We start from the raw sequence: 27,757 nt of genomic DNA, 5'->3' as shown, positions 1-27,757 counted from the left end.
AGATGTTGTCTGAGGAGCACGGGACCCTTTGTTCTGTCCCGCCTGGCTAGCTTAACCCCTGAAATAATTACACAGAAACTGTATTCATTTAAACACTGCCTGACCCATTATATCTAGCCTCTTCTTGGCTAATTCTTACATCTTGATTCAACCCATTTCTCATAATCTGTGTAGAACCACAAGGTTGTGGCTTACTGGGAAAGATTCAGCATGTCTGACTCTGGCAACTTCATGGCAGCTCTCCCTGCCTGCCTTCTTTCTCCCAGCATCCAGTTCTGTCTTTCCCACCTACCTAAGTTTCTACCCTATCAAAAGGCTAAGGCAGTTTCTTTATTTGACCAATGAAAGCAACACATAGAAAGAAGAACCTCCTACACCAATTAGATACCATGAAAGACTAAGTGAACCATTGAGTTTTATTGGGGTTACTTACAGGGACAGAAATAGCTTAAAGACAGGTGTATCGTCAAAGCCCACCCCAGCATGGACGACAGCTCACAGAGCTGGAAACTGAAGCACTCTGCACAGCCTGCTGGCAGCACAACAGACTGGAGAGCATCCTCTCCAGCTGCCCCTGGTCTAAACCTCCTGGTAGCCTGGCTGGTTTCTGCTTGTTCCAGGCTAGCTGGTCTGATCTCAAAAGTCTTCCTGGCAGCTTGGCTTGTCTGAGTGACTCTCAGCACTATTGTGAGAGTGCATGGGAGGTAGAGGGGTAGTGAATCTGCTCAGTTTCAGGGACTTCCTGAAGCTATCTTGAGTTGTTTACCTTCTGTTGTAAGGACCTTTCCTAAAGGATGGAATGTTTTAATCTTGGAGGAACCTTGTACGACAGGGTAGCAGTAAGTAGTGATTTGTGTTTTGAGATGGAATAATACCTTTGTATCCTTTTGTAACCTGTGAAGGAAAGGTGGTGTGACAATTGAGGACATGTTGAACTTTTTAAAGATTGTTAAATTTCTATTAAGATAGAAGCAACATTCACGTGCATGTTTGAGTTTTCATTCTAGTTCTTTGCACATTGGTTGATGAGATGACTGGAGACCTATGTGTGGTGGGTGGAGATAGCCAGAGCCTGAGGGCTGGAAAACAAGGGCCTAAGTAGATGTGTACATGCTACATCATTAGCACATATGCGGTTGTGTACTGGGGATGAATAAGGATGAACAAGGACACTCGTGATGCATAGCTACCTGCAGAAAGCAGAGGCAGGAGGGAGGCAGCTAAGAGCAGATTTTTTTTTCTTTTTCTTTTAATTTTTTTATGGTTTATTTAACTTTATTTTATGTGCATTGGTGAGAAGGTGTCAGATCCCCTGGAACTGGATCTTCAGACAGTTGTGAGCTACCATGTGGGTGCTGGGAATTGAACCCAGGTCCTTGGGAAGAGCAGTCAGTTCTCTTAATCGCTGAGCCATCTCTCCAGCCCCTAAGAACAGATATTTACAGGAAGATCATACTGTCTGATTCTACATAGTATTTTTTTTTTTACATGTGCTTATTTGGTATCTTAGTCACTGCTATATTGTTGTGAAGAATCTCCATGACCAAGGCAGCTCATAGAAGAGAAAGCATTTAATTGGGGCTGACTTCAGTTTCAGAGGTTTCGTGCATTATTATCACTGTAGGGAGCATGGCAGGAAGTATGCAGGGCACTGAAGCAATAACTTAGAGCTGCGTCCTGATCTGCAGGAAGAGAAGGAAGGAAGGGGCTGTGGGAGAGACAGAGAGAGACAGACACTAGACTTGGCTTGAACTTTTGAAACTTTAAAGCCCACCCACAGTGACATACTTCCTCCAACCAGGCCACCCCTTCTAATCCTTCTCAAACAAGTACCACTCCTTGGTGACTTAGCATTCAAATATAAGAGCCTATGGGACCATTCTTATTTGAACCACCACATTTGGTAAATAGTACTTACTGAAAATTAGTGATTTTAGGTCATCATTCATTTCAGTCATCATTCCATTTGCTGCAATCTTCAGTTAGAGTTGTGTGTTCTTTATTCTTGTTTGCTAATTTGTCTTTTTTTCTTGTTTTAAAGGAAACTTTTCAGTATACACTTTTCAAGTGGGCTGAAGAGCTTGATGCACTCAGTCGAGTACAGGACTTACTTGGTTGCTATGAGCAGGCCTTGGAACTCTTTCCTGATGATGAAGTGATTTGCAATAGTATGGGAGAGCATCTCTTCAGGTTTGTAGTGACTTCACTGTTACTTGTTGAAGACTATTCTTTATCAGTCCAAAGCAAGTATAAGTTAGCATTAACTTTGTTAGTTTTGAGATGGAGTCTTACCACCTGCTCAGTCTGGGCTGGAATTTGTGGACTTATGAGATGTTTTAGCCTGAGACTACATGTATGCACTACCATGCCTATAGATAGGGTGATTTAAATAGGGAAAGTTTAATGTAAATAATTAACTATAGCAGGATCAAAAGAATGAGTGATTAGTTAGTAATAAGGAGAACTCAAAAGAATATAAGAATAGTAAATATGGTATGTAATCTGGCAATTTAAAATTAGGTTTATTTTATGTGCGTACATCTGGGTATATGTGCGCATTTGTACACGCGTGTGGGTAATGTGCCTGTGGATGTCAGAGAACAACTTTTGGGAGTTGGTTCTCTCCCTCTACCATGTTGGTTTTGGGATTGAACTAAGGTTTTCATGCTTAGTGGGAAGAACCCTTATCTGCTGAGCCATCTTGCTGGCCATTGCCATTTTATAGTTTATTGTTTAAGGGTTTGACCCATGGAGACTGGGGAAGTATTGAAGGAACTCAGAGCCTGTCCTTGTTTGAAAAGGCAGTGCTGTGGTTCACGGGATGCCTTGCCAGAAAGTCTTTAGAACTTGCTAGAATTTTTTCTTTTGGAGTGCCAAAGAAAGCCTGATGGGGAAGTATAAAATTGGGAGCATGCTGTTGATGAGACTCCACTGGGTGGAATCAAGGATAAGCTGCCATCATTGCTGCTGGTGCCACCCCATTAGATGCTGCGCCCCCATGCATGGGAGGTAACTTATGTAAACCTCGAGGCACATTGAATCGCTCTTCATCCATCCAAGTGCTTACGTGCCAGTCAAAGGTCAGCCTTGTGAGTAGGCTTCTCAGAGGTCACCAGTCAGGCCTGCCATGTAAACTCTGTACACACCAGTACAAGCCGTGCCCATGCCTGAGAAATTACAGGACTACAGTAAAAGGTTCGCATTGCCTCTGTATTTGAAAGTTTTAAAGAAATGGGGGAAAGAGCATGGTTCTGCCAAATTGACAAGTTGCAATTTCAAATTTAAGAGTTTACTAAATGAGTCTCATTTTATACATTCCTTCTAGTTTATTCTTATGCATTTCTCTACCATGCATCCTCTCAGGTCATTGATGTTATTAGTAATGAACTAAAAAGCACCTTAGTGTGCACAGAATTTCTCTTAAGTATATCTAAATTCTGTTGGCTGTTGATAATTATTTTAGTTAGGGTTTCTATTGCCGTGAAGAGCCACCATGACCATGACTACTTTTAAAGGAAAACATTCCATTGTGGCTGTGGCATCCAGTTTCAGAGATTAGTCTACATTCATCATACTGGGACATGGCAGTATGCAGGCAGACATGGTGTTGCTGGAGCGGAGAGTCCTACGGCTTGATCAGCAAGAGGAAGTGAACTGAGATACTGGGCATGGCTTAACATACATGAGACCTTAAGCCCACCCCTACAGTGACACACTTCCTCCAACAAGGCTGTACTTAACTCCAACAAAGCCACATCTAATAGTGCCACTCCCTACATTCAAACTAGCACAATAATCAACCTAGTAGTTTTGTCTCCTACTCCCAAGGGGCCCTTCCTTGACTCAGGACTGTGCAGGGCTAGGGCTCTGGAGAAGGGAGTGTATGCATTCTTTTCAGTTCTGACAAATTAATTGAGCAGTAGTCTTCCTTTGTTACACATTTTGGTTCAGCATGATGAGGCTTGGTCACATTAATATCATATGTTTTCTATTGTGATGTGTGCTATGCAGTTCCAGAAAATATAAAGAGATACCTTTATCTTCAGGGTAAGAAAGAAGGAACATGTACTGACCTTAAGTATTTCAGTTTTAAACTAAAGCATGAATGCCTATAATTTAACATAGTATTGCCCTTTTGTTAGTTGGTCTCATCTGTCTATGCCTGGACTGAATAGTGATGATTAAGTTTCTTTAGAATGGATGGCGAATAAAGGTGCTTGTGAAGAAAGAAGTGAGGGTTCTACTTGTTCTGCTCTGTTGAATGTGTGCTCTGTAAATTACTGATTTGTGACAGCCGTGTATAGAATTTGATAGTAGTGGACATCTCTGGTCAAGGAGCTCATGGGGTGAACAAAGTATAGAGCAGTTTTGGATGCTACTGAATTCCGATAGTATGTGAGACACATACTGGTCGTGAGCAGTGCAGTCAGCCTATGAGTAACTATTTTAAACAGTGTCGGAGTTTTCCCCACAGTTTGAGAAGCAACGTTCAGATGACTTGGTAGTATTTCCCCCCTTTTAAAATTTTTTATATGCTCATATTCAGTACACATTAATGCCTTTGACACCCCCACGCCCAACCCCAGAATCTCTGAGATGGAAATTCAGAAGTCAGGAGAGTGCCGTCCCCACAGAAGGAGAAATTTGCCAAGGAGACTGCTCTGGGGTATGGGGTAGTGATGAAGGGTTCTCAGGCTTGGTCAGTGCATGAACAGAGGCACTGTAACTAATCGCATAGAGTTGAAGAATTCTGTCATTTTTCCCCCCTCTAGAATGGGCTTTCGAGATGAGGCAGCTGGGTATTTTCATAAAGCAGTGAAGCTCAACCCTGATTTCAGTGATGCAAAGGAGAACTTCTATCGTGTTGCAAACTGGCTGGTGGAGCGCTGGCACTTCATCATGCTCAATGACACCAAGAGGAACAGGATTTACAATGCAGCAATCCAGAAGGCAGTGAGCTTGGGGTCCAAGAGTGTCTTGGATATTGGCACAGGAACTGGAATACTGAGGTTTGTTATAATTATTGTTTTATTATTATATTTACATGAATAAACAGTTTTGTTAGCTACCAAAATTGTAACATTGGTATATAAGAATAGCGGTTGTTTTTCAAAATATTGTTAGAGTATTCATGCAGTGATGGAGGAAGCAGTGAGTCGCCATGATTCTCCCACTCCAGATAGACTCAGGTTAAGATCTTCCCTGGTAAACCACCTTGTGGGCTACACACATTATTAGAAATGGGTTAGATCAATATGTAAGAGCTAGCCAATAAGAGGCTGGAACTAATGGGAACTATTTAAAAGAATACAGTTTCCGTGTAATTATTTCAGATAAAGCTCGCCCTGCGGGTGGCCGGGTGCCAGGAATGAAGCCCGTCGTTTCTATTTCAACAATGCAGCTGTTCTTTTCTTTCTTTTTTTTGTTTTTTGAGGCAGGGTTTCTCTGTGTAACATTTCTGGCTGTTCTGGAACTCACTTTGTAGACCAGGCTGGCCTTGAACTCACAGAGATCTGCCTCTGCTTCCTGAGTGCTGAGATTAAAGGCATATGCCGCCAATGCCCGGCTTGATGCAACTATTAGCATTGTAATTTTTACTATCAATAATTCAAGAAAACTAAGGAAAACTTGGGTTTATTGAAATTCTGAATAATGAGTTTTAGAGTCTTTTTTTATGTTAACATTCTGATGGATTCTAGAAAGCCCATTAAGCAAACTTCTTAATTGTGTGGATGTCTTAATTGTGTGGATGCTGAGCTGGGTGTGGTGGTGCCTGCCTTTAATCCCAGCATTTGGGAGGCAGAGGCAGGAGGAGCTCTGTGACTTTGAGGCCAGCCTGGTCTCAAAGTTGCGGGACAGCTAATGCCATATAGACAGACCCTGTCAGAAAAAACAAACAAATAAAAAAAACAAAACAAAAAACTGTGTGGATGTCATTATTTACTGAATTGTTTTTAAAAGGTATTCCAGTTCATTCTTTCTTTTATTTATTATTTATGTTGTTGTTATTATTACTATTTTCTTTTTTTTTCTTTTTTGAGACAGGGTTTCTCTGTGTAGCCCTGGCTGTCCTAAAACTCCCTCTGTAGATTAGGCTGGTCTTGAACTCACACAGATCCACCTGCTTCTACCTCCCAAGTGCTGAAATTAAAGATGTGCTCCAACATACCCAATTCTTTTTATCTTAATTTTTAAAAGTCTTTTTTTTTTTTTTGGTATTTTTTTGAGACAGGGTTTCCCTGTGTAACAGTCTTAGCTGTCCTTGAATTAGCTCTTCTTGAACTCACAGAGATCCACCTGCCTCTGCCTCCCGAATGCTGGGATTAAAGGTATGTGCCACCACTGCCAGGCTAAAAGTCTTTGTGAGATGGTGTCTCACTGTGTATCTTTGGCTTTCCTGGAACTTGCTGTGTAGAGTAGTCTGGCCTGGAGCCCACAGGGATCCACCTGCTTCAACTTCTTAAGTGCAGGGATTAAAGGCATGCACTATCATCCTTGGCCTTATCTTAGCTGATTAATTTTTAATTAGATTATATATAAAATATACATATCTAATATATATTAAATATTATATATATATATATATATATATATATATATATATATATATATATATATATAAAATATATATTGGTTTTTCAAGACAATTTCTCTGTGTACCTCTAGTTGTTCTGGAACTCATTCTGTAGACCAGGCTGGCCTTGAACCCAAAGAGATCTACCTGCCTCTGCCTCTTGAGTGCTGATTAAAGATATGCTCCCTCAGGGACTGGAGAGTTGGTTCAGAGGTCAAGAGTACTGGCTGTTCTTCCAGAGGTCCAGAGTTTAATTCCTAGCAATCACATGGTGACTTACAACTCTCTATAATGAGATCTGGTGCCCTCTTTTGGCCTGTAGACATATGTGGAGACAGACTATCATATGTGTAATAAATAGATCTTAAAAAAAAAGATGTTCTCCATCACTGCCTGGTTGTATGTCTACATATTTTGTGTGTACACATGCACGTGCAAGCCTGTGCACCACAGTACTCATGTGAAAGTCAGAAGTTAACTCTCAGGAGTCAGCTTTCTCCTTCCACTGTAGGTTTCAGACATTGAACTTGGGTTGTCAGACTTGAATGGCAAGTGTTTTTACCTGTTGAGCCATCTTGCTAGCCCTAATCTTTTAAAAGCAGAGCAAATGATAGTTATATTGAAGAATGGAAGGAAGATCCATGTTTGAAGAATTATAATTTTATTGAAATTGGGAAAAGATACAATGGATTTTTCTTCTTTTGCAGCATGTTTGCTAAAAAAGCCGGTGCACACTCAGTGTATGCCTGCGAGTTATCCAAGACCATGTATGAGCTTGCCTGTGATGTCGTGACTGCAAACAAGATGGAAACTGGAATTAAGCTCCTACACATGAAGTCACTTGACATAGAAATTCCAAAACACATTCCTGAAAGGTGTGTTTATAACTCACCAAAACCATGAAGATACGTTTCCAGCTTTTTGCATAAACGAAAGTGTTAGCATCCTCATTCTGTGACGGTACGGTTGCTAGCCAGTTTAATAAGATACAGGATTTTATGATAACATGCTTTTTAAAGAGTACCTAAAAACTCAAGGAAGATTGATAGTGAGGAATTGAACAAAAACCATCTTTAACACATCATGTAAGCTCATGTTTTTTTGTCCATAAAAATGGATAGACTTCCTGTGTATAAAGTGTGAACATTCTACCCTGAGCAGACATCACGTTTTCATCACTATCCTTGTTGAAAATGGAAGGTTAGAAGTGCCAGTTGGCAGTGTTTTTTTGCCTTGCATCTCTCAGATGCTGTAGGAACAGTTTTAGCAGCCTTGGGTATTCATCAGCATCTCAGGGTGGTCAGGAGAACAATGAAGATTAGAAGTAGCAGGGATTTAAAAAGCATTTGGCCCACCTTTTCAAAGAACTTTCCCTTTTCTTAATGTGACACTTGTCTTGTAACTCTGCCTATGCTGTCTCTCTTCTGCCTTACTTAAATGTAGTCTACATATGAAGAATTTATTATACTCTATTGTTATTTGAACTCCGATTTTTAAGTCTTCTTTCAGTTTTAATAAGTGTGCATGGTACTTAAAGTTTTTAGTAGTCTTTGTTCGTGATGATGATTATCAGCTTGTTAGTGCAGGTGTGTACTCACTTTATTTTTTTTTTTTTTTGTGGTTTTTCGAGACAGGGTTTCTGTAGCTTTGGAGTCTGTCCTGGAACTAGCTCTTGTAGACCAGGCTGGTCTCGAACTCACAGAGATCCGCCTGCCTCTGCCTCCCGAGTGCTGGGATTAAAGGCGTGCGCCGCTGCTGCCCGGCTTGTGTACTCACTTTATAAAAAAACAAAACGTCCTAAGTTGTCTTAGGAGCTTAAGATCACAATTTAAACAACAGACACAAAAGTTTTCAGGCAGAGTTCCTCCTGGCTGCAGTGGGCTACGTGCTCTTTGTATCCTCATGTGACCTTTGCTCTGTGTGTGACTTATTGCTAGTGTTTGCTCTTTCAGTAGGACACCAGTCCTGTTGAATTAGAACCTCATGTTGATGACTTTAACCTTAGTTGCCTCCTAAGGGCTCTGTCTCTAAATATAGGATTAGGGCTTCCACATAAGATTTGGAGTGACTTGAAGCTACGGTTACTTTAATTTGTATTTTCCACACAGACTGCTTGTGAAGCAAATGAAATAGAGATTTGAATTCAGACTCTTTTTTGTTCACTTTGACAATAAGCAAATTTCTGAGCTAAGTTGCAGGACTTGACGGTTTGAGGAATTTTTCGTATTCTAAGTGTATGCAGTCATAAATACTGAATGTTTCCTGTCTGTAGGTCTAATTGGGTCTAGGTACTGTGGAGGATACCCAAGTCATCCCTGCTGTTAAGATACCTATAAATCTAGAGAGGGGCATAAGGAGTGCTGATGGAATTTATGGATGTCCTTAGACTACAAAAGTGAGTGATGCTGACAGTGAAAGCTAAAGGAATTCAGAAAAGGCGAAATACTTCTTTCTGAGTATCTTTGAGTTTTCTAGAAAGAATGACTGAATGAGTAAGAGCACATAACTCTGGAGTGGGTTGTTGTGGAGACTGGAGGAGTAAGCGGTGAGATAGGTAGGCGCGGTCAGGCCCAGGGAAGGGGAAGTTTTGGAAGGGAAGGTTCTTATCAGCATTAGGTGTTATTTGCACAGAAAGAAGTATAACTGGACTGTGGCTCACTGGGTAAGGATGCTTGTTGCTAAGCCTGATGACCTGAGTTCAATCCCTTAATCCCATAAGGTAAAAGGAGAGAACCGATTCACACACAAAACAGACATGGTCGGGAAGTGGTGGCAAACGCCTTTAGTCCCAGCACTCGGGAGGCAGAGGCAGGAGGATTTTGGGGTTTGAAGCCAGCCTGGTCTACAGCATGAAATCCAGGACTACTAGGGCTACACAGACATCCTGTCTCATAAAAACAAAAACAAAATAAAAATTTAAGAAGGGTCATTGATGGTGGAGAACCTGTGGATGTAGTCCCTCCCTGATGGAGGAGAACCTGTGGATGTAGTCCCTCCCTGATGGAGGAGAACCTGTGGATGTAGTCCCTCCCTGATGGAGGAGAACCCGTGGATGTAGTCCCTCCCTGATGGAGGAGAACCTGTGGATGTAGTCCCTCCCTGATGGTAGAGAACCTGTGGATGTAGTCCCTCCCTGATGGAGGAGAACCTGTGGATGTAGTCCCTCCCTGATGGAGGAGAACCTGTGGATGTAGTCCCTCCCTGATGGAGGAGAACCCGTGGATGTAGTCCCTCCCTGATGGAGGAGAACCTGTGGATGTAGTCCCTCCCTGATGGTAGAGAACCTGTGGATGTAGTCCCTCCCTGATGGAGGAGAACCTGTGGATGTAGTCCCTCCCTGATGGAGGAGAACCCGTGGATGTAGTCCCTCCCTGATGGAGGAGAACCCGTGGATATAGTCCCTCCCTGATGGAGGAGAACCCGTGGAAGTAATCGCTCCTGGTTTATTTTTGCTTCTTTAGTGCAGGGTTTCCTGTAGCCTGTGCTGATTTCAAACCCACTACATAGTCAAAGATTACCTTTAACTTTTGTGTGATCCTCTTGCTTCCACATCCCAAGTTCAGGGCTTACAGACATAAGACATCATTCTAGGCTGGTATAAGAACATTTGTATGGAATGTTAGAGTTAGGTGCTAAATGTTTGATGTCAATGAAGGGACCAGGAATGATGTGAGCACCCCTTACTCTTCAGGACTTAGGCAGTGAATGAACGTCGGAGAAGGTAGCCCTTTTATGCCCAGACCAAGAAGAGAACTGATGAAGAGAGGAACCCAAGCAGTACTGCAGGGTTCAGGGGAAGGTGCTAAAATGCAATGCATTAGTAAACTTTACACAGGATTTTCTATAATGTATTTGCCTTTTTCTCTTGTCTTTGCTTTGACAGCTTTAAATAAGTAGCATGTCATTTTACTCACACATATCTTTAAAACATCGTTCTATAGAGTGTCCCTAGTTGTAACAGAAACTGTCGATGCAGGTGTGTTTGGAGAAGGAATTGTGGAGAGTTTAATTCATGCATGGGAGCATTTGCTTCTGCAACCAAAGGTAAGCCGTGTAAAACACTCAAGTTTGATTAAGAATTCACTATTTCAAGAGGTGCATTGAGTCCTGAGGATGTACAGAAATATATCAGAGTATGTCTGTATACCTGGAGAGAAACACAAGGAGAAGCATTCTATAGTGGTGTACACACGGTGTGCACTGTGGGTCCCAGGAAGGTTTACAGAGAAGAATGCGACAGGAAGGGAGGCGAATGATTGACCTTGTTTGAGTATAGTTGTAGGAGAGGGAATCCTTTGGCCCTCACAGTGTCGGTATTTGGGATTTTGGCACATCTCTAAAAGAGAAGATAGTGATGCTAGTTCAGTAATGTTTTAAGGTCCTCAGGGAGTTCAGGCTCTAGACAGAGCTCTGAACTCCTCTGCTGAAGCCCACGTGCCATATAAATAGTACAGTTCATTTACCGTGTATACGGAATATAGGAAGAGACTTCAGTAAATCCACTGTGTACAGAAGATATGTATTTAACATGCAACAGCAGTTTATTTTTCAAAGAAATGGTGACTTTGATACTTTTTTTTTTGTTGCTAAGAGTTGAACTTGGTGTCTCTCACATGGCCAGTGCGCTCTACTGTTGAGCTATATTTCGAGCCTACTTTTATCTTCTTTCTGTTTCTAAATATGTATTTACTTTCATTTTGTTTGAGTGTTTGCCATGTGTGCCTGTCAAGTGTGTGTGCGCCTGTTGAATGTGTATGTGCGCCTGTCATGTGTGCAGTGTTTGTGGAGGTCAGAAGGCATTGACCCTGTGGGACTGGAGCTAGAGATGGCTGTGAGCTGCTTGTGGTTCCTGGGAATTGAACCTGGGTCCTTGCCAGAGTAGCCACTGCTCTCCACCTCAGTCATCTCTCCACTTCCTCCACTATTGTTTTAAAGTCAGAGTTTCTCTGTGTAGCCCTGGCTGTCCTGGAACTCTATCTGTATATCAGGCTGGCCTTGAACTTGCAGAGTTCTGCCTACCTGTGCCCCCTGAGTACTGGGATTAAAGCCACCACCACCTGGCTCATTTTTTTTTAATTATTATATCCTGAACTGATATAGCTTTATACCTCTCTCTTTTTTGGGGGGGGGGTTTCGAGACGGGGTTTCTCTGTGGCTTTGGAGCCTGTCCTGGAACTAGCTCTGTAGACCAGGCTGGTCTCGAACTCACAGAGATCCGCCTGCCTCTGCCTCCCGAGTGCTGAGATTAAAGGCGTGCGCCACCATCGCCCGGCTACCTCTCTCTTTTTTGTACTTGTATTCTAAACACACAAAGCAGTAAAAATACTTTTTAAAGGAAAAATTCCTTAACCTGTATATATAGGCAAACTTGTACATATAATGATGTGACTTTTATTATATTTTTAGACCAAAGGAGCAAATGGAAATTGTGGACAGTATGGGAAAGTTATACCAGCAAGTGTTGCTATATTTGGGATGGCAGTAGAGTGTTCAGAGATACGAAGACATCATAGGTAAGTGGGAGAAGAATACTCTTAAGTTGGGCAGTGGTGGTATACTCCTTTATTTCCAGCACTGGGGATGGGGATGACCAGAGGCAGGCAGATCTCTGATTTTGAGGCCAGTCTGGTCTATAGAGCAAGTTCCAGGACAGCCAGGACTATCCAGAGAAACCCTGTCTTTCTGAGACAGCTTCCCCATCTCCCCCTCCCCCCCAAAAAAAAAACACGACTTCCAAGCTTCGTGCCTGCTTATCATGTTTAATTAGTCTTACTGTAAGTAGAACGCTAGTATTGAAGCTAGCTTTTTCTAAGTGAACTTTTCCTACAGCTTCCTGTTGTCTCACTGCGTGAGTAGTTTGTGTAGAAAACTAGTAAGTTCAGATTGATTTTTAACTGAAGTTCAAGTTAAACTGAAGATAAATTTTAGTACTGTTTTTCTTGGTAACTTCATTAATAGTTATTAGTGGTGTAATGTACATATTTTAGTTTTCCAAATTCTACAAAATGGAACACATCCATCTGCCAGATTTCATTCCTTTGAGAACCCTTGCGGTTACTTTCTGTAAGTAGTGGTGTTTGGTTGTATAAAGAACAAGCAAGTAGGACATTTAAATTACATATTCTCTCATTTCATTGTTCTGTTTTCAAACTGTCTGGCATATCATCATACAGAGATCCAAATCCCTCCTTTTTAATGGTTTTTTCCCATTCCTTAATGTGGGGAAACTCTTTAACCACTGCATGGCCTGGATGTCTGATGGTTCTTCAGGCAAGCTTTTTAAATTAAAATACAAATAAAATATCATTACACACGCCTTTCAAAATAGCCACAAACAACATAAAATATCTTGGGGTAATTCTAACCAAGCAAGTGAAAGATCTGTATGATAAGAACTTTAATTCTTTGAAGAAAGAAGTTGAAGAAGATATTGTAAAACGGAAAGATCTTCAATGTTCCTGGATAGGTAGGACTAAAATCATAAAATTGGCAATCCTACCAAAAGCAATCTACAGATTCAGTGCAATACCCACCAAATTCCCAGCACAATTCTTCACAGACCTCAATAAAACAATACTAAATTTCATATGGAAAAGTAAAAAACCCAGGATAGCCAAAACAAAAATAATCCTGTACAATAAAGGAACTTCTGGAGGCATCACAATCCCTGACATCAGGCTCTATTACAGAGCTACAGTAATGAAAACATTTTAATACTGACATAAAAACAGACAGTTGGACAAATGGAGTTGAGTTGAAGACCCTGATATTATCCCACACTCCTATGAACACCTGATTTTTGACAAAGAAGCTAAAAAAGAAATTATCTTCATCAAATTATGCTGGTATAACTGAATATCAACATATAAAAGATTGCAAATAGATCCGTATCTATTGCCATACACAAAACTCATGTCTAAATGGATCAAAGACCTCAACATAAATCCAACCACACTGAACCTCATATAAGAGAAAGTGGGAAGTATCCTTCAAATCATGGACACAGAAGACCACTTTCTAAATAAAACCCCAGTAGCACAGAAACTGAGAGCAACAATAAAGAAATGGGACCTCCTGAACCTGAGAATCTTCTGTAAAGCAAAGGACATGGTCAACAACACTAAACGGCAGCCTACAGAATGGGAAAAGATCTTTACCAACTCCATATTGACATAGGGCTGATCTCCGAAATATATAGCGAACTCAAGAAATTAGACATCAAAACATTGAATAATCTAATTAAAAAATAAGGTACAGATCTAAAGAGTGAATTCTCAACAGAAGAATCTTAAATGGCAGAAGACACTTAAGGAAATGCTCAGCATCTTTAGCCATCAGAGAAATGCAAAGCAAAACAACTCCTAGAAACCATCTTATACCTGTTAGAATTGCAAAGATAAAAAACGCTGGTGACTGCTTATGTTGGAGGGGATGTGGAGTAAGGGAAATGCTACTCCATTGCTGGTGGGAATCAGCCTGTCGTTTTCTTAGAATATTAGGAATCACAATGCCCAGCAATACCATTTTTGGGCATATACAAAGGAAGCACACTCACAGCACAATACATTTGCTCAACTATGTTCACAGCAGCATTATCTGTAACAGTCAGAACCTGGAAACAACCTAGAAGCCCCTCAGTTGAAGAATGGATAAAGAAAATGTGATACATTTACACAATGGTGTACTACTCAGTGGTTAAAAAAAAAAAGAAAAAAAATGACATCTTGAAATTTGCAGGCTGTAGTAGCATTTCATTTGTTTTTTAATAAATAAGATTGCTTGAAGGTCAGAGAAGTACAACAGCCACACTGGCCAGTCCTACAGGCATCGATGACACACACCTTTAATCCCAGTAGTCACACTAGCTTGCCATAGAAACCAAGCGGTAGTTCACTCCCAGAACTAGAGAGGATTATAATACAGGAGGAGAGAATCTCAGTCACAGTCTCATCTGAGGTTTCCTGGAAGCAGGTCGCCATTTCAGACTGAGGTAGAGGTAAAAGCTAGTGGCTGGGTGTTTTGCTTTTCTGACCTTCCAGTTGAACCCCAATTTCTGTCTCTGGATTTTTATTAATTGCTTCAGCAGCCAAATGGACGGAACTAAAAAAATCATCCTGAGTGAGGTAACCCAGACTCAGAAAGACAAATATAGTATGTCCTCACTCGTAAGTCGATATCAAACGTAAAACAAAGGATAACCAACCCAGAGAGGTCCACAACCCAGAGAAGCTAGACCCCTCATCCAGAAACAGATGGTAGCAGATGCAGAAATCTATAGCTAACCACTGGACTGAGCTCCTGGAATACAACCAAAGACAGGGAGGAGTGATAATGTGAACAAAGGGGTCAAGACTATGATGGGGGAAACCCACAGAATTGGCTGATGTGAGCTAGTGGGATATCACTGACAACTGGGGAACCTGCATAGGACTGAATGAGGTCCCCTGAATGCAGGTAAAAATGGTGTGATTTGGGTAGTATGTGTAGCCACTGGTAGTGGTATTAGGATCTAACCCTAATGCATGAATCTACTTTGTGGAGCCATTCTCTATGGAGAGATACCTTGCTCAGCCTAAGCACAAGGGTGGTAGGGGTGGTCCTTGTCTTGGTCCTGCCTCAGTGAGGTGATGAGACAGACTTAGTTGACTTCCCAGGGGAGGCCTCACCCTCTCTGAGGATGGGGAATAAGGTGGGGGAAGGTGGAGGGAGCAGAAGGAGAGGAAGAAGGGGGAACTGGGATTGGCATGCAAAAAAAGTGTGTGTGTGTGTGTGTGTGTAAATTTAAGTGCTTCTTTGTGTTAAATTAATTCATTAAAGGGTACCAATAAATCCAGTCGTGTGAGACAGTATCCTCAGGAACCCTTGCTATTGACTATTCCTGTTGTAGGTTGTATAGTGTGCATTGTGGTTTTCATTTCATTGCTTTGATGATCCCTGATGGTCTTATTTTATTTGGTTTTTCTCTTTGGTGAAGTATCTAAGTCTTTGTCCGTCCATTTTTGTTTGTTTTCTATTAACTTGCCAGAATTCAAAAGTAAATTTGAATATGATTGTTGAATATATGTTCTAAATATTGTCCTTTTTAATTTTCTAATTTTTAAGTTTTCTAATTTTTATTTATGCATGTGTATTTGTGTGAATTCTGCTGTGTGTGTCTGTGGAGGACATAAGAGGACATAAGTGTGAATGTGGTTCTGTGGAGGACATAAGAGGACATAAGAGGGTGTTGATCCCCTGGAGCTGGGGTTGCAGGTGGTGTGTGCGGGAGTCAAACTGAACTCAGGACATCTGCAAGAATAGCAAGTGTGTTTAACACTGAACCATCTTTTTATACTACAAAGTTGTTCATTTTAATATAGACTTTATCATATTTTTCTTTATGTGAATCTGTGGTTATGAGGTCTTATTTTATTTTTTAATATTTTCTCAACTATTAGATAATGATTTTGTTAATTAAAAAAACCCACATCTTTTACCTCGCCTTTTCTTAAACTCTTACTAGGGTGGGCACTAAGGACATTGCTGGTGTCCGTTTGCCAGCAAGTGTGAAATTTCAGAGCTCGGCCTCCTCTTCTGCAGAAACTGGAGAAGCAGTTGAACCGTATACAACTGAGAAGATGAGTCGGATCCCTGGAGGGTATTTGCCTCTGACAGAGTGCTTTGAAATTATGAAAGTGGATTTCAACAGTCTTCAGGTAGAAACAAGAAGATAATTCTTCCTTATCCCTAAACCCCAAACATAGTTTCTCTGGCTAACAGCTCTGGCTTACCTGGAACTCACTTTGTGGACCAGGGTGGCCTGGATAATACAAATCTGCCTACCTCTGTGGTTGCCACCATGCCTGGCCCTTAACTCTTAAGAATTTTTTTAATTGTTTCAGGTAGTGCATGAAGTCTTACTTTTTGTTTTGATTTTTTCCCCCTCTCCTAAGACATGCTTTCTCTGTGTAGACCTGTCCTGGGACTCACTCTGTAGAACAGGATGGCCTCGAACTCAGAGATCCACCTGCCTCTGTCTCCCAAGTGAATGCTGCATTTAAAGGTCCTTCCACTACCACTGATTCTGCCCGACTATGTCTTACTTTTTGAATGTACATGAGGTTCTACTTATGAAGAAATGATTAGCAGCAAATTAAAATTCCCTCTTGAATATACTCTTTTTAAATTCAAGGGCAAAGCTCTCTAGAGTTTGCTGAGTATATCCTGTGCTGTGTGCTTTACATGAATATTAACTGTGACAGTAGAAGTAAGAGAATGCGTGCTATTTAGATGAAACTGTTTGCAGTAGTAAGTGCTGCAAAGTTCTCGTGTTTGTAAATACACAGACAAAAGTTCCAGCCTAGATCTTTATTGTTTTCTTTGTCATGCTGTCTTCTCAAATTAATGGTTTTCATTCAGATGAGCACTAATCTAAATTTAAATGAATTAAAGTCATTAGGACAGTGTCTCTTAGCCTGTGGGTCATGACCCTTTGGAGGAGGTTGAGTGACTATCACAAGAGTCACCTCAGACGATCAGAAAACAAATATTTACATTACAATTCATAACAGTAGCAAAATCACAGTCAAGATGAGCAGTGGAAATAGTTTTACAGTTGGGGTCGCCACAATATAAGGAACTGTATAAAGGTTGCAGTGTGAGGAGGGTTGAGAACTGAAGACGTAAGTCATAAACAATGCCACACCAGTTTGGAATTATGATTAATAGGGTGGTATTTATTTAAAGGGGAAAAAACTTACAGATCACTGTCAGCCCTCTGCGTAACCAGGAAGGAAGTCAAGTCACCGGCGGAGCAGGAAGTGAAGAGAGAGAGGAGAGGGAAGTGGCCGCTTTTTTAAAGGGAGAGAGACCACGCCCCAAGGGGCTGGTATCTCAGCGGCTATAGGCTGGAGGAGAGGGAGGACCTCCCGTAACACCTCCCCCTTTTGTTTAAATAAGAGAGTTCTAAACCTACTATGAAATTATATACAATAAGTACAAATATCCTATTCTAACTAGCTTAGGTCTTGTATAATAAATAACTTGGCCAAGTCATGAGAGAAAAGTAACTACATTTATATAGTCTTCAACCCCATCAAAGATCTGAGAAGGGAAATAATGTTACCTGGGTAATTAGGAAGTTCAGTAAAACAACTTCCAAAACATGCAACAAATCACAGAGACAACTAGCTACCTGGGCAATCACCCAAAATCACGTTATCAGCGTTGAAGCAACCAACTTTGGCTAAGGCCTAACATAACTGACATACCATTTTCAAAGGCAAGCAACTTTTCAAAACTATCTTACCCTGTCTTGGCAGGATAAGACAGCCCTGTTTTATCCATTGATGCACGCTCTGTATCTCTGTCAGTGGTTGAGGTATGGGCATTTCTTTGCCCCAAGGCCAGTTCTGCCAAAAAGAAAGGCTCTAGGTGGAGTGTCTTTGGTGCTCAACATTCTCTCGGGAATAGAGTGGTGTTGCCAGGAGCAATTGTGTCTCACTACCACAAAACTCTGAGTTAGATTAAAGGCCATTTTCTACAGCTCTTTGAAGAAGTTGAAGATTATCTATCTATACTGAGTATAATCTCTATATATCTAAAGAACCTGATTAGTCTAATTATAAATGACAAACTTAGATGACTATTAGTCTATATAATTCTCAATATCTATCTAACTTAAAGATTAAGACAATAAACAACTGTGAAACAAATGAAGACAATGACCTCCAAATATAAACAATGTACAAATATACATTGCAGTAGGTAAATATATATCAATACACAAACATTATATAAGTATCTTAATCAGAGGTAGAAATGTACACAGCAATATGGTAAATATATACAATACAATATATGTCAATACATAAAAATGATTTAAACAAGGTAGAAACATGCATGCATACAATAGTCAATATAATTTAACTTTGTATCAATATACAAGAATCTATACCAATATATTTGTCTAAAAACAGTAACTCACAATTACAAATCTATTATCCCATCATCCCTCTTTTTTTTTTCAAAATGATCCCTGAGCTTATAAAATTCCTCCCCCAACCCTCAATCATATACTAATTATAATCAACCCCTAAATGATGTCCCTAAACCCAAGGGCAAACTTTACTGGGAGAGGGGACGTCGTCCTCTAGAATTACTTCCAGCTGTCATGGGGGCGACGTTCTTTCTGGGGGATCCTGTGAAAGTAAAATGATGGTTAAATTTCAAGATCAATGTCTTTTAAAATTGCCAATAGTCTCTGAGTATTTTGTGCAGGTCTGGCCAAAATGTTGTATAAGGTGCACCATTTCAGCTAACCAAGTTGGAACTGTCTTGTGCAGCTGGTACCCAAAGCAGGTCTTGTTGTAGCGCTATCAGTATCATGACGTCATATCAACCAGGTGGAGTTGTTGTTATGGGGCCCCATATTCTTCCTGGAAACTTCAAATGTCACTTCAGGAAAAGCTCAAGTCCATTATGAAAAACTTAAGCATTAATCATATAGACATATATATATTCAATGAAAGACATGATAGATATATTCAATGAAAAGTATGATAGATATGAAGAAAAGCAAAGATGTTTTCTAAACTCATATTTCTTTCTGTCCCACATCATGGCTCTTGACATGAGACAGAAACTCCAGAAACTCTGGGTTTTTCTCTTACTAACAGGCTTGGAATTGGAGAGGGACTGAGCCAGAGTACAACTTCAAAACCAGCTTTATAAATTTAGAAATATGGTTTAATATTACTTACACAACCCATTCAGTTTTCTTGATATTTCCTATCGGGCAGGTATTTTTCCATCTGTCAGTATCCAAACATCCAGGGTCCCTTGAATTTCTCAAAGATGAGTGTTTTCCTGTGGAGATAAGAACAGAACCCTGCCCCCATTCTATATGTTTTTCTTACCACCTGTATGAATATCATCGTTGTGGATGAGTTGTCATTTCTCCTTTCCAAGAGGTTTCTCCTCTTCAAATCGAAACTTTATTAATTTTGATGGTATCCACAATTTTTCTTCTCCTATGGAAACAAGAGCAAAACCCCTTCCCCAACGTAGCACATCTCCTGGCTTCCACTGAGAGGTCAGCACATCTTTGAAATAAATCGGTTGATTTAATTCAGCAGACTTTTCCATTATCCAATGTCTTTCTGCTGCTGTCGTTCCTTTCTCATTAGCGTTAAGAAAATTCAAGGTTAATAAAGCATTATGTAATCTATTTCTGGGGGTATTTTCGGTCCCTTTCTGTTTGTTCAGCATATCCTTTATAGTACGATTTGATCTTTCTATAACTGCCTGACCTGTAGGATTATTTGGTATACCTGTAATGTGTTTTATATTATAATAATCAAAAAAGCGTTTCATTTTCTTAGATACATATGCTGGACCATTATCTGTCTTTATTTGCGCAGGTATACCCATGATGGCCATAACTTCCAATAAATGTGTGATTACTGAATCAGCCTTTTCTGAGGTCAGGGCAGTAGCCCATTGAAAACCTGAATACGTGTCTATGGTGTGGTGTACATATTTTAATTAACCAAATTCTATAAAGTGGAACACATCCACCTGCTAGATTTCATTTCTCTTAGTGCCCTTTGGGTTACTCCCTGCAGGCAACGGTGTTTGATTATAGAAAGAACAAGTAGGACATCTCTTTATAATGTCCTTAGCTTGTTGCCAAGTAATGGAAAATTCTTTCTTTAGGCCTTTACTATTGACATGATGCTTCTTATGAAATTCTGAGGCCTGCAACACACTTCCAATCAATAATTGATCAATCTCAGCGTTGCCTTGGGCTAGAGGACCAGGCAGACCTGTATGGGAACGGATGTGTGTTATGTACATCGGACAAAGCCTGTTCCTGATTATGTCTTGTACTTGGATAAACAATGAAGTCAACTCTGTGTCATCTGGTATAAATTCAGCAGTTTGAATATGCAAGATAACTCTTTCTGCATATTGTGAATCTGTAACTATATTAAGAGGTTCTTTAAAATCCCTTAGCACCATAAGAATGGCATATAATTCTGCCTTCTGGACAGAATTATAAGGGCTTTGTTCCACCTTACTCAATTCATCTGACTTGTAACCTGCTTTCCCTGATTTATTTGCATCAGTATAGAACGTACGGGCTCCAGTTATTGGAGCATCACGTACAATTCTAGGAAGAATCCAAGAAGTTCTTTTTATGAGGTTAAGTCTACCACTTTTGGGATAGTTGCTATTAATTTCTTCCAAAAAATTAGCACAAGCTCTTTGCCACGGTTCATTGTCTTCCCTTAACTCTTTTATTTCTTCAGTAGTAAAAGGCACTATAATTTCTGCTGGGTCTATACCTGCTAGTTGACGAAGTCTCAGCTTACCTTTTATAATTAATTCAGAGACTTTTTCCACATAAGTTTTTAATTTTTTACTTGGTTTATTAGGTATAAATATCCACTCTAAAATAATATCTTCCCTCTGCATTAGAATCCCTGTAGGAGAAATTCTGGAAGGCAATATGACTAGGATGCAGCTAAGATTTGGGTTCACCCTATCCACATGTGCCTCCTGTAATTTTTCCTCAATCATTGTCAGTTCCTTTTCTGCTTCAGCTGTCAGTTTTCTTGGACTATTCAAATCTTTATCACCATCTAAGGTTTTGTTTAAATGGACTATTAGATCAGGTGTTATCCCAACAGCTGGTTGTAGACTGGAAATGTCTCCTAACAATCTTTGGAAGTCATTAAGAGTCTTTAACCGGTCTCTCCTAATTTGGGCCTTTTGCGTTTTAATTTTCTCTAACCGTATTCTGTAACGTAGGTAATTAATAGAATTTCCTCTTTGAATCTTTTCAGGGGCAATTAGTAATCCCCACCTAGGCAAGACTTTCTTTACTTCTTCAAACATCCTTTCTAAAGTATCTTTATTTGAATCAGATAACAAGATGTCATCCATGTAATGATAAATAATGGACTTGGGGAATTGTTTACGAATTATTTCCAATGGCTTACGTACAAAATATTGGCACAGTGTAGGACTATTGAGCATACCCTGTGGGAGGACAGTCCATTGATATCTCCTATTGGGCTGAGAATTATTATAAGTAGGCACTGTGAAGGCAAATTTTTCTCTATCCTTTTCTTGTAACGGTATAGTGAAAAAACAATCTTTCAAATCAATAACTATAAGAGGCCATCCTTTTGGTAACAGAGAAGGCAAAGGAATTCCAGATTGTAGTGAGCAAATAGGTTGAATTACTTTGTTGACAGCTCTTAGATCTGTCACCATTCTCCATTTACCAGATTTCTTTTTTTTACAACAAACACAGGAGAATTCCAAGGGCTGGTTGATTCTTCAATGTGGTGAACATCTAGTTGCTCCTGCACCAGCTGTTCCAATGCCTGTAGTTTATCTTCAGCTAGAGGCCACTGTTTGATCCATATTGGCTTCTCAGTTAGCCATTTTAAAGGTAGGGCTGTTGGTACCTCTAAAGGTTTGGTATTTGCTGTATGTTCTTGTACAGCCTGAATGGCTGGTGACCTTTTTCCATAGTACCTCATCATATACTTCCCAGAATTATGAGTTCCTGGAACTACAGGAATGTTAATCTGGGTATTCCATTGCTGTAGCAGGTCACGGCCCCATAAATTTATGGCAATATTGGCTATATATGGCCTTAGTCTTCCTATTTGCCCTTTGGGCCCTATGCATTCAACCCATCTTGTGCTTTGTTTTACACGAGATAGGGTTCCAATTCCCAGGAACTGAACATCTACCTCTTGAAGAGGCCAATTCGGATGCCAAGATTCTGGGATAATGATACTTACATCCGCACCTGTGTCTAATAAGCCTTCAATAAAAGTGCCATTTATATAGACTCTTAGCTTTGGTCTTTGATCATTAATAGAAGTCTGCCAAAATATACGTTTACTCTGTCCAACTGGGTTTTTTGACTCATCCTCCACATGGATTTCATCATTTAGACCAGTATTACTTTTTACAGCAGAAATTGGAGCTTTTAATTTTCTTGGTGAGGCACGTTCTCCACTGTGATTGGGAATGACTGGGCCACTGTTGGCTTGGGGGCCTGCGAGAGGCCCCTCAAGGAGTTTCCCGACGGTATCGGGTTGCCTTGTTTGTCTGTTGTTGACCTGCATTCATTGGACCAATGTCGGCCTTTACCGCATCTCCTACATATACCTGAAGGCCTAGGTCTCCTATTTTTGTCATTCCCAGAGGAGATAATATTCCTAGAAATTCTGTGCCTGCAATCCCTTTTCAGATGTCCTAATTTACCACAATTAAAAACCTGGCAGTTTGATGTCTCCTCATTGCTGTGGAAATCGCTTCTCCTACCCACGATTCATCGTTATAGCTAAACGTCTCAACATTCATCGTATGCTGAATCCATTCATCCATAGGTGCTGATCTAGACTTTAAAGGCCCAATTATCTTTTTGCATTCTTTGTTTGCATTCTCAAAAGCTAGAGATTCAAGAAGTATTCGTCTAGCTTCTGGGTCTGTTACCCCTATGTCCAGAGCCTTAATTAATCTTTGCAAAAAGTCAATAAAGGGTTCTCTCTGTCCATGCCTAATTCTGGTATATGATTCAACCCTTTTTGCTGGATCTTGTATCCTATTCCAAGCATTTAAAGCTGCTTGGTGACATAGACACAGTACTTCATCATCATAAAGAGCTTGGACCTGTGGATCAGCATATTCTCCTGCACCAAGAATTTGATCTTGGGAAACCTCAATACCTTTTGCTCTTCCTTGCTGTTCCATATGTTTGGATTCTTCTCTGAAATAAATTCCAAACATCAAGGAAGGTCCATTATCTAAAACTGCAGACACTAACTGATGGAAATCATGGGGCGTAGCTCTAGCATTAGAAGCCCAAGTCCTTATCATTTCCTTTACGTATGCAGAGTGCAAGCCAAAATTAACAATAGCTTGCTTAATTTCTTTTAGATCATTCATTGCTATTGGCGTCCATCTAGCTTCTCTGACTCCCTTTAAGCCTTTAGAAGTTGACGCTTTGTCAGAATTAAGTATAGGGTATGCTGCTAAAACCTTTGGTAAGCCAGTTCTAATAGCTGGTGTTGGCATTGTATCCTGTCCTTGTGCCTTATTACTCTGTTCACCAGCTCCAATCATTTCTTCAATCATTTCAAGTCTTTTTATTATTGTGTCTTTTGAATCCTTAATTTCCTGACCTGCATGAGTTTCTAGTAAAGATTGTATGGTTCTTAGGAGTGCCATGATCTTCCTAAATGATAGAATATGCAAAAGAATACTGAAACCTAGTAAGCAGTAAATTAAGTTATCCCCATAGTCATATAAACCTTGCATGATATAACCCATTGTATTGGTAACCAGAACAGTAAAATTCGCGTTGGAAACGAGAACTGCCATATTACCTATTATCCAGCAGGTGGCGCTGTTGCCAAGTCTCGACGAAAACAAGGTCCTGTTTCAGAGTCCGCCTAGTATTTGTTAAAAACTGGAAAATGTAAGTTGCTCAACAAAGTAAATGTAATTAAATCAATTCCAGAGATGGAACCAGAAACCAGAATCCAGGGGTAGAGAAGAGCAACCTGGAAGCCGCTTATGCCTCCACGTGACAGAGTCACCCTGAGGGGTTGCAGCTTTCAGCAACTGCGTGCTCTGGTTCGCGCCACTTAAGAGCTGTGCTTGCAAGGGAGATTTAAAAACGACTCAGAAAAGAGCAAACCAGGCCGGCAGAGACTACGCAGGCCTGTGGAGTTTAAATCCCATGTGGGGAGGCCAAGGCCGCAGCCGCAAGGCACAGGCGGTGGCTGAGGAAGGGAGGGCTCCCGCCAAGCCGCGGCCGGCAGCCGAGCGGGGAAAGGAGAGGTTCTAAAACCAAACGTTGGGTGCCAATTGAAGACGTAAGTCATAAACAATGCCACACCAGTTTGGAATTATGATTAATAGGGTGGTATTTATTTAAAGGGGAAAAAACTTACAGATCACTGTCAGCCCTCTGCGTAACCAGAAAGGAAGTCAAGTCGCCGGCGGAGCAGGAAGTGGAGAGAGGAGAGGGAAGTGGCCGCTTTTTTAAAGGGAGAGAGACCACTCCCCAAGGGGCTGGTATCTCAGCGGCGATAGGCTGGAGGAGTGGGAGGACCTCCCGTAACAGAGAACCACTGTGCTAGGTTATTGGCATCCCATCTCACCCAGGGCTGAAGGCTCCCGAGACAGAGAACATTTAGGAGAACCACTGTGCTAGGTTATTGGCATCCCATCTCACCCAGGGCTGAAGGCTCCTGAGACAGAGAACATTTAGGTTTTTGTCAGGATCCTAGGGGTTGAACCTAGACGTGGCACATGCTAGACAGCCTCTTTACCACAGTTACACTTCCTGCTTGGGGTTTGCCTTTTCAAGCCAGAACAGGCCTGAGGAAAGCCGATGGCGGACTGCCCTGGCTTGTTTATGTCTGTGCTGGTGGGTGATAGGAAGATAGGTGTATACAATATGCCCAGAGAGCCCAAGAACTGTTGAATAAGATCCCTTTCTAATGTCTTGAAGAAAGAATGATGTTCATGGCACATGTTTTGGGGTAGAGGTGGCTAAAGGAAGGGCATTTTGCCATGAAAGTTTAAAAGTATAGCCAGAAGTCCCTCATAATTCATCTCTTCTTGGGGGGTGGAGGGATTTGTTTTAAGTTCAGTTTTATCACACTGAGCAGCCCTGGTTTAAGGTCGTTCCTGACCAGACAGTGTTCCAGGGAGTCGTGGAGCGGTGGGAGCACAGCTGTGAAGTACCCCACAGCTGTTCTGTTATTTATTTTAAGAGTTTTTATTTGAGTTATTTCTTACACCACATATACCTTGTAAAGATTTTAGTTTTAGAAGCAATGTCTGTCTGTTTAACACTTTGAAGGAAAACAGAACAGAAATGAAAAGGCTTGGTATTGTTTCTTCCTTGGGTTATTTTTTTTTTTAAAGAGAAATTTTTTTTAAAGGATTTTTTTTATTTATTATGTGTACAGTATTCTCAGTATTCTGTCTGCACGTATGGCTGCAGGCCAGAAGAGGGCATCAGATCTCATTACAGATGGTTGTGGGCCACCATGTGGTTGCTGGGAATTGAACTCAGGACCTTTGGAAGAACAGGCAGTGCTCTTAACTGCTGAGCCATCTCTCCAGCTCCTTGGGTTATTTGTTTGAAATGTGTGTTCCAGGCTTGCTCTTCTTTCCGTGTGTGTGCATTTGCACATATGCACTTTTCCAGTATAAAATAAATGACCCCGTGGCTTTGCTGCCCACTTCTGCCATCCGGCACTACATTGCTGGCATGGGAGAGAGAGAGAGAGAGAGAGAGAGAGAGAGAGAGAGAGAGAGAGAGAGAGAGAGAGACTGTGTGAGTGTGTGTGAGCGTGTGAGCGTATGAGCACTCACGCGCAAGCTCGCAGTGTATGTTCAGTAGATGTCTGATATTCTGTGATCCCATAATTGGACAGGGGAGGACTGACTGCGAGGATGGACTGTGGGCTGACATTGAGGGAAATACATATTAATTTATAAAACCTCATTCTTTATTAGTTTTGTTTCTTACTAGTTTCCTAGACTGTTTTCTTACCCACTTTATATTTCTTCTCAGGAATTAAAGAGTCTTGCAACTAAAGAGCCACACCCCCTCAGTGTTCCTGCTATTAAAGAAGGTGTGCTGGATGCTGTCATGGTTTGGTTTGTTCTCCAGCTGGATGACGAATACAGTCTGTCCACAAGTCCTGGGGAGGAAACCTGTTGGGAACAGGCTGTTTATCCAGTCCAGGCCCTTGCAGGTAAGTATTATCTCATTTAAACCCATTCATAAGTGGCTTTTAGACATAGAGCAAAGAAAACCAGCCCATAATTCACAATCCCAGAGAACCTAGACGATAATGAGGACCCTAAGAGAGACATACATGGATCTAATCTACATGGGAAGTAGAAAGAGACAAGATCTCCTGAGTAAATTGGCAGCATGGGGACTATGGGAGAGGACTGAAGGGGAAGGGAGAGACAGGGAACACAACTGGGGGCAGGTGGAGAAACAAACAGCTCAGTAGTTAAGAGCATTGGCTGATTTTCCAGAGGACCCAAGTTCAATTCCGGACACCCACTGGCAGCTCAGAACCGTTTATACCCGTAGTCCCATGGGATCCGAAGGCCTCTTCTGATATGCAGACAAATCATCCATATACATTTTAAAAGTGCATAAATAAATCTTTTAAAAAATTAAGTCAAACCTCTTCCCATGGAACCAATCAAACAAACAGGTTTTTTTTGTTTACTCTAAGTAATTGAGTCAGTGACCAAAAGAAAAACAGAATCACTTTAGAGATGAAGTTTTCAGCAAAAGAGTGTTGCTTCAGTATTTCAGAATTTCCACATTTTTTGTCCAAAAGTCAATTTCAGAACTATATGTTGTTAAGAAGAGAGATTGAAGCCAGCTGTGGTGCATGCTGTTGATCACTGGACTGTGGAGGCACTAAGAGCAGGCACACCTCTGGGAATCCAAGGCCTGTCTGGTCTATGTAGCGAGAGTCTGGGCCAACCTTGGCTGCACACTGAGCCCCATTCTCAAAAAATAAAAAGAGAGATTCAATCATTGCCTTGGAAAGTGGGAGAGAGGGGCTGAGAGTTCTTGGAGATGGGGTTGAGAGTGCATATTGTCAAGATGCATTGTTTATGTCTGTGAAATTGCCAAAAGAGCAAATAGAAGATATTCTGTTAAAAAGCAAAAACTACTGTGTTCAGTGTCATACACCTTTAATCCCAGCACCCTGGAGGCAATTCAGCGCCAGCCAGCTTTACATAGTGAGACTCTGTCTCTAAATAAAGATTTAAAGTCACTCTATTGCATGTTCCTTAGCTGTAACTCTCATTAATCATTTCATAATTTCAAGTGGTACTTACCAGTAGATGAAAGAAATGTTCCTTAAAAAAAAAAAAGCCAGGTGTAGTGGCACATACCTTTAATCCCAGGACTCTGGAAGCAAAGGCATGTGAATCTGTCAGTTTGAGGCCAGCCTGGTCTACAAGAGCTAGTTCTAGGACAGGCACCAAAGCAACACAGAGAAACCCTGTCTCAAAACACCCCTCTAAAACAAAATAACAACAACAACAACAAAATAGAAATGAACCATTTCATGAATTTGCCTGTCGACCTTGCTGAGAAACCATGCTAGTGTTTTAATT

At 40.9% G+C, this 27,757-nt stretch overlaps 1 protein-coding gene across 1 annotated transcript in view; it reads left to right on the top strand.

Moving 5' to 3' along the window:
• Nucleotides 1–27,757, top strand: part of Prmt9 (protein arginine methyltransferase 9) — a 56,171-nt gene that overhangs the window by 3,906 nt on the left and 24,508 nt on the right. Inside the window, exons 2-8 of the mRNA XM_075976612.1 lie at nt 2,042–2,190; nt 4,773–5,009; nt 7,282–7,449; nt 10,516–10,618; nt 11,981–12,087; nt 16,077–16,269; nt 26,175–26,358. Coding sequence (XP_075832727.1) covers nt 2,042–2,190; nt 4,773–5,009; nt 7,282–7,449; nt 10,516–10,618; nt 11,981–12,087; nt 16,077–16,269; nt 26,175–26,358 — 1,141 coding nt within the window. The remainder of the gene's footprint in view (nt 1–2,041; nt 2,191–4,772; nt 5,010–7,281; nt 7,450–10,515; nt 10,619–11,980; nt 12,088–16,076; nt 16,270–26,174; nt 26,359–27,757) is intronic.

Source organism: Microtus pennsylvanicus, chromosome 6 (genome assembly GCF_037038515.1).
Source record: "Microtus pennsylvanicus isolate mMicPen1 chromosome 6, mMicPen1.hap1, whole genome shotgun sequence".
NCBI classification, from domain to species: Eukaryota; Metazoa; Chordata; class Mammalia; order Rodentia; family Cricetidae; genus Microtus; species Microtus pennsylvanicus.
This window is presented reverse-complemented; position numbering and strand designations above follow the sequence as displayed.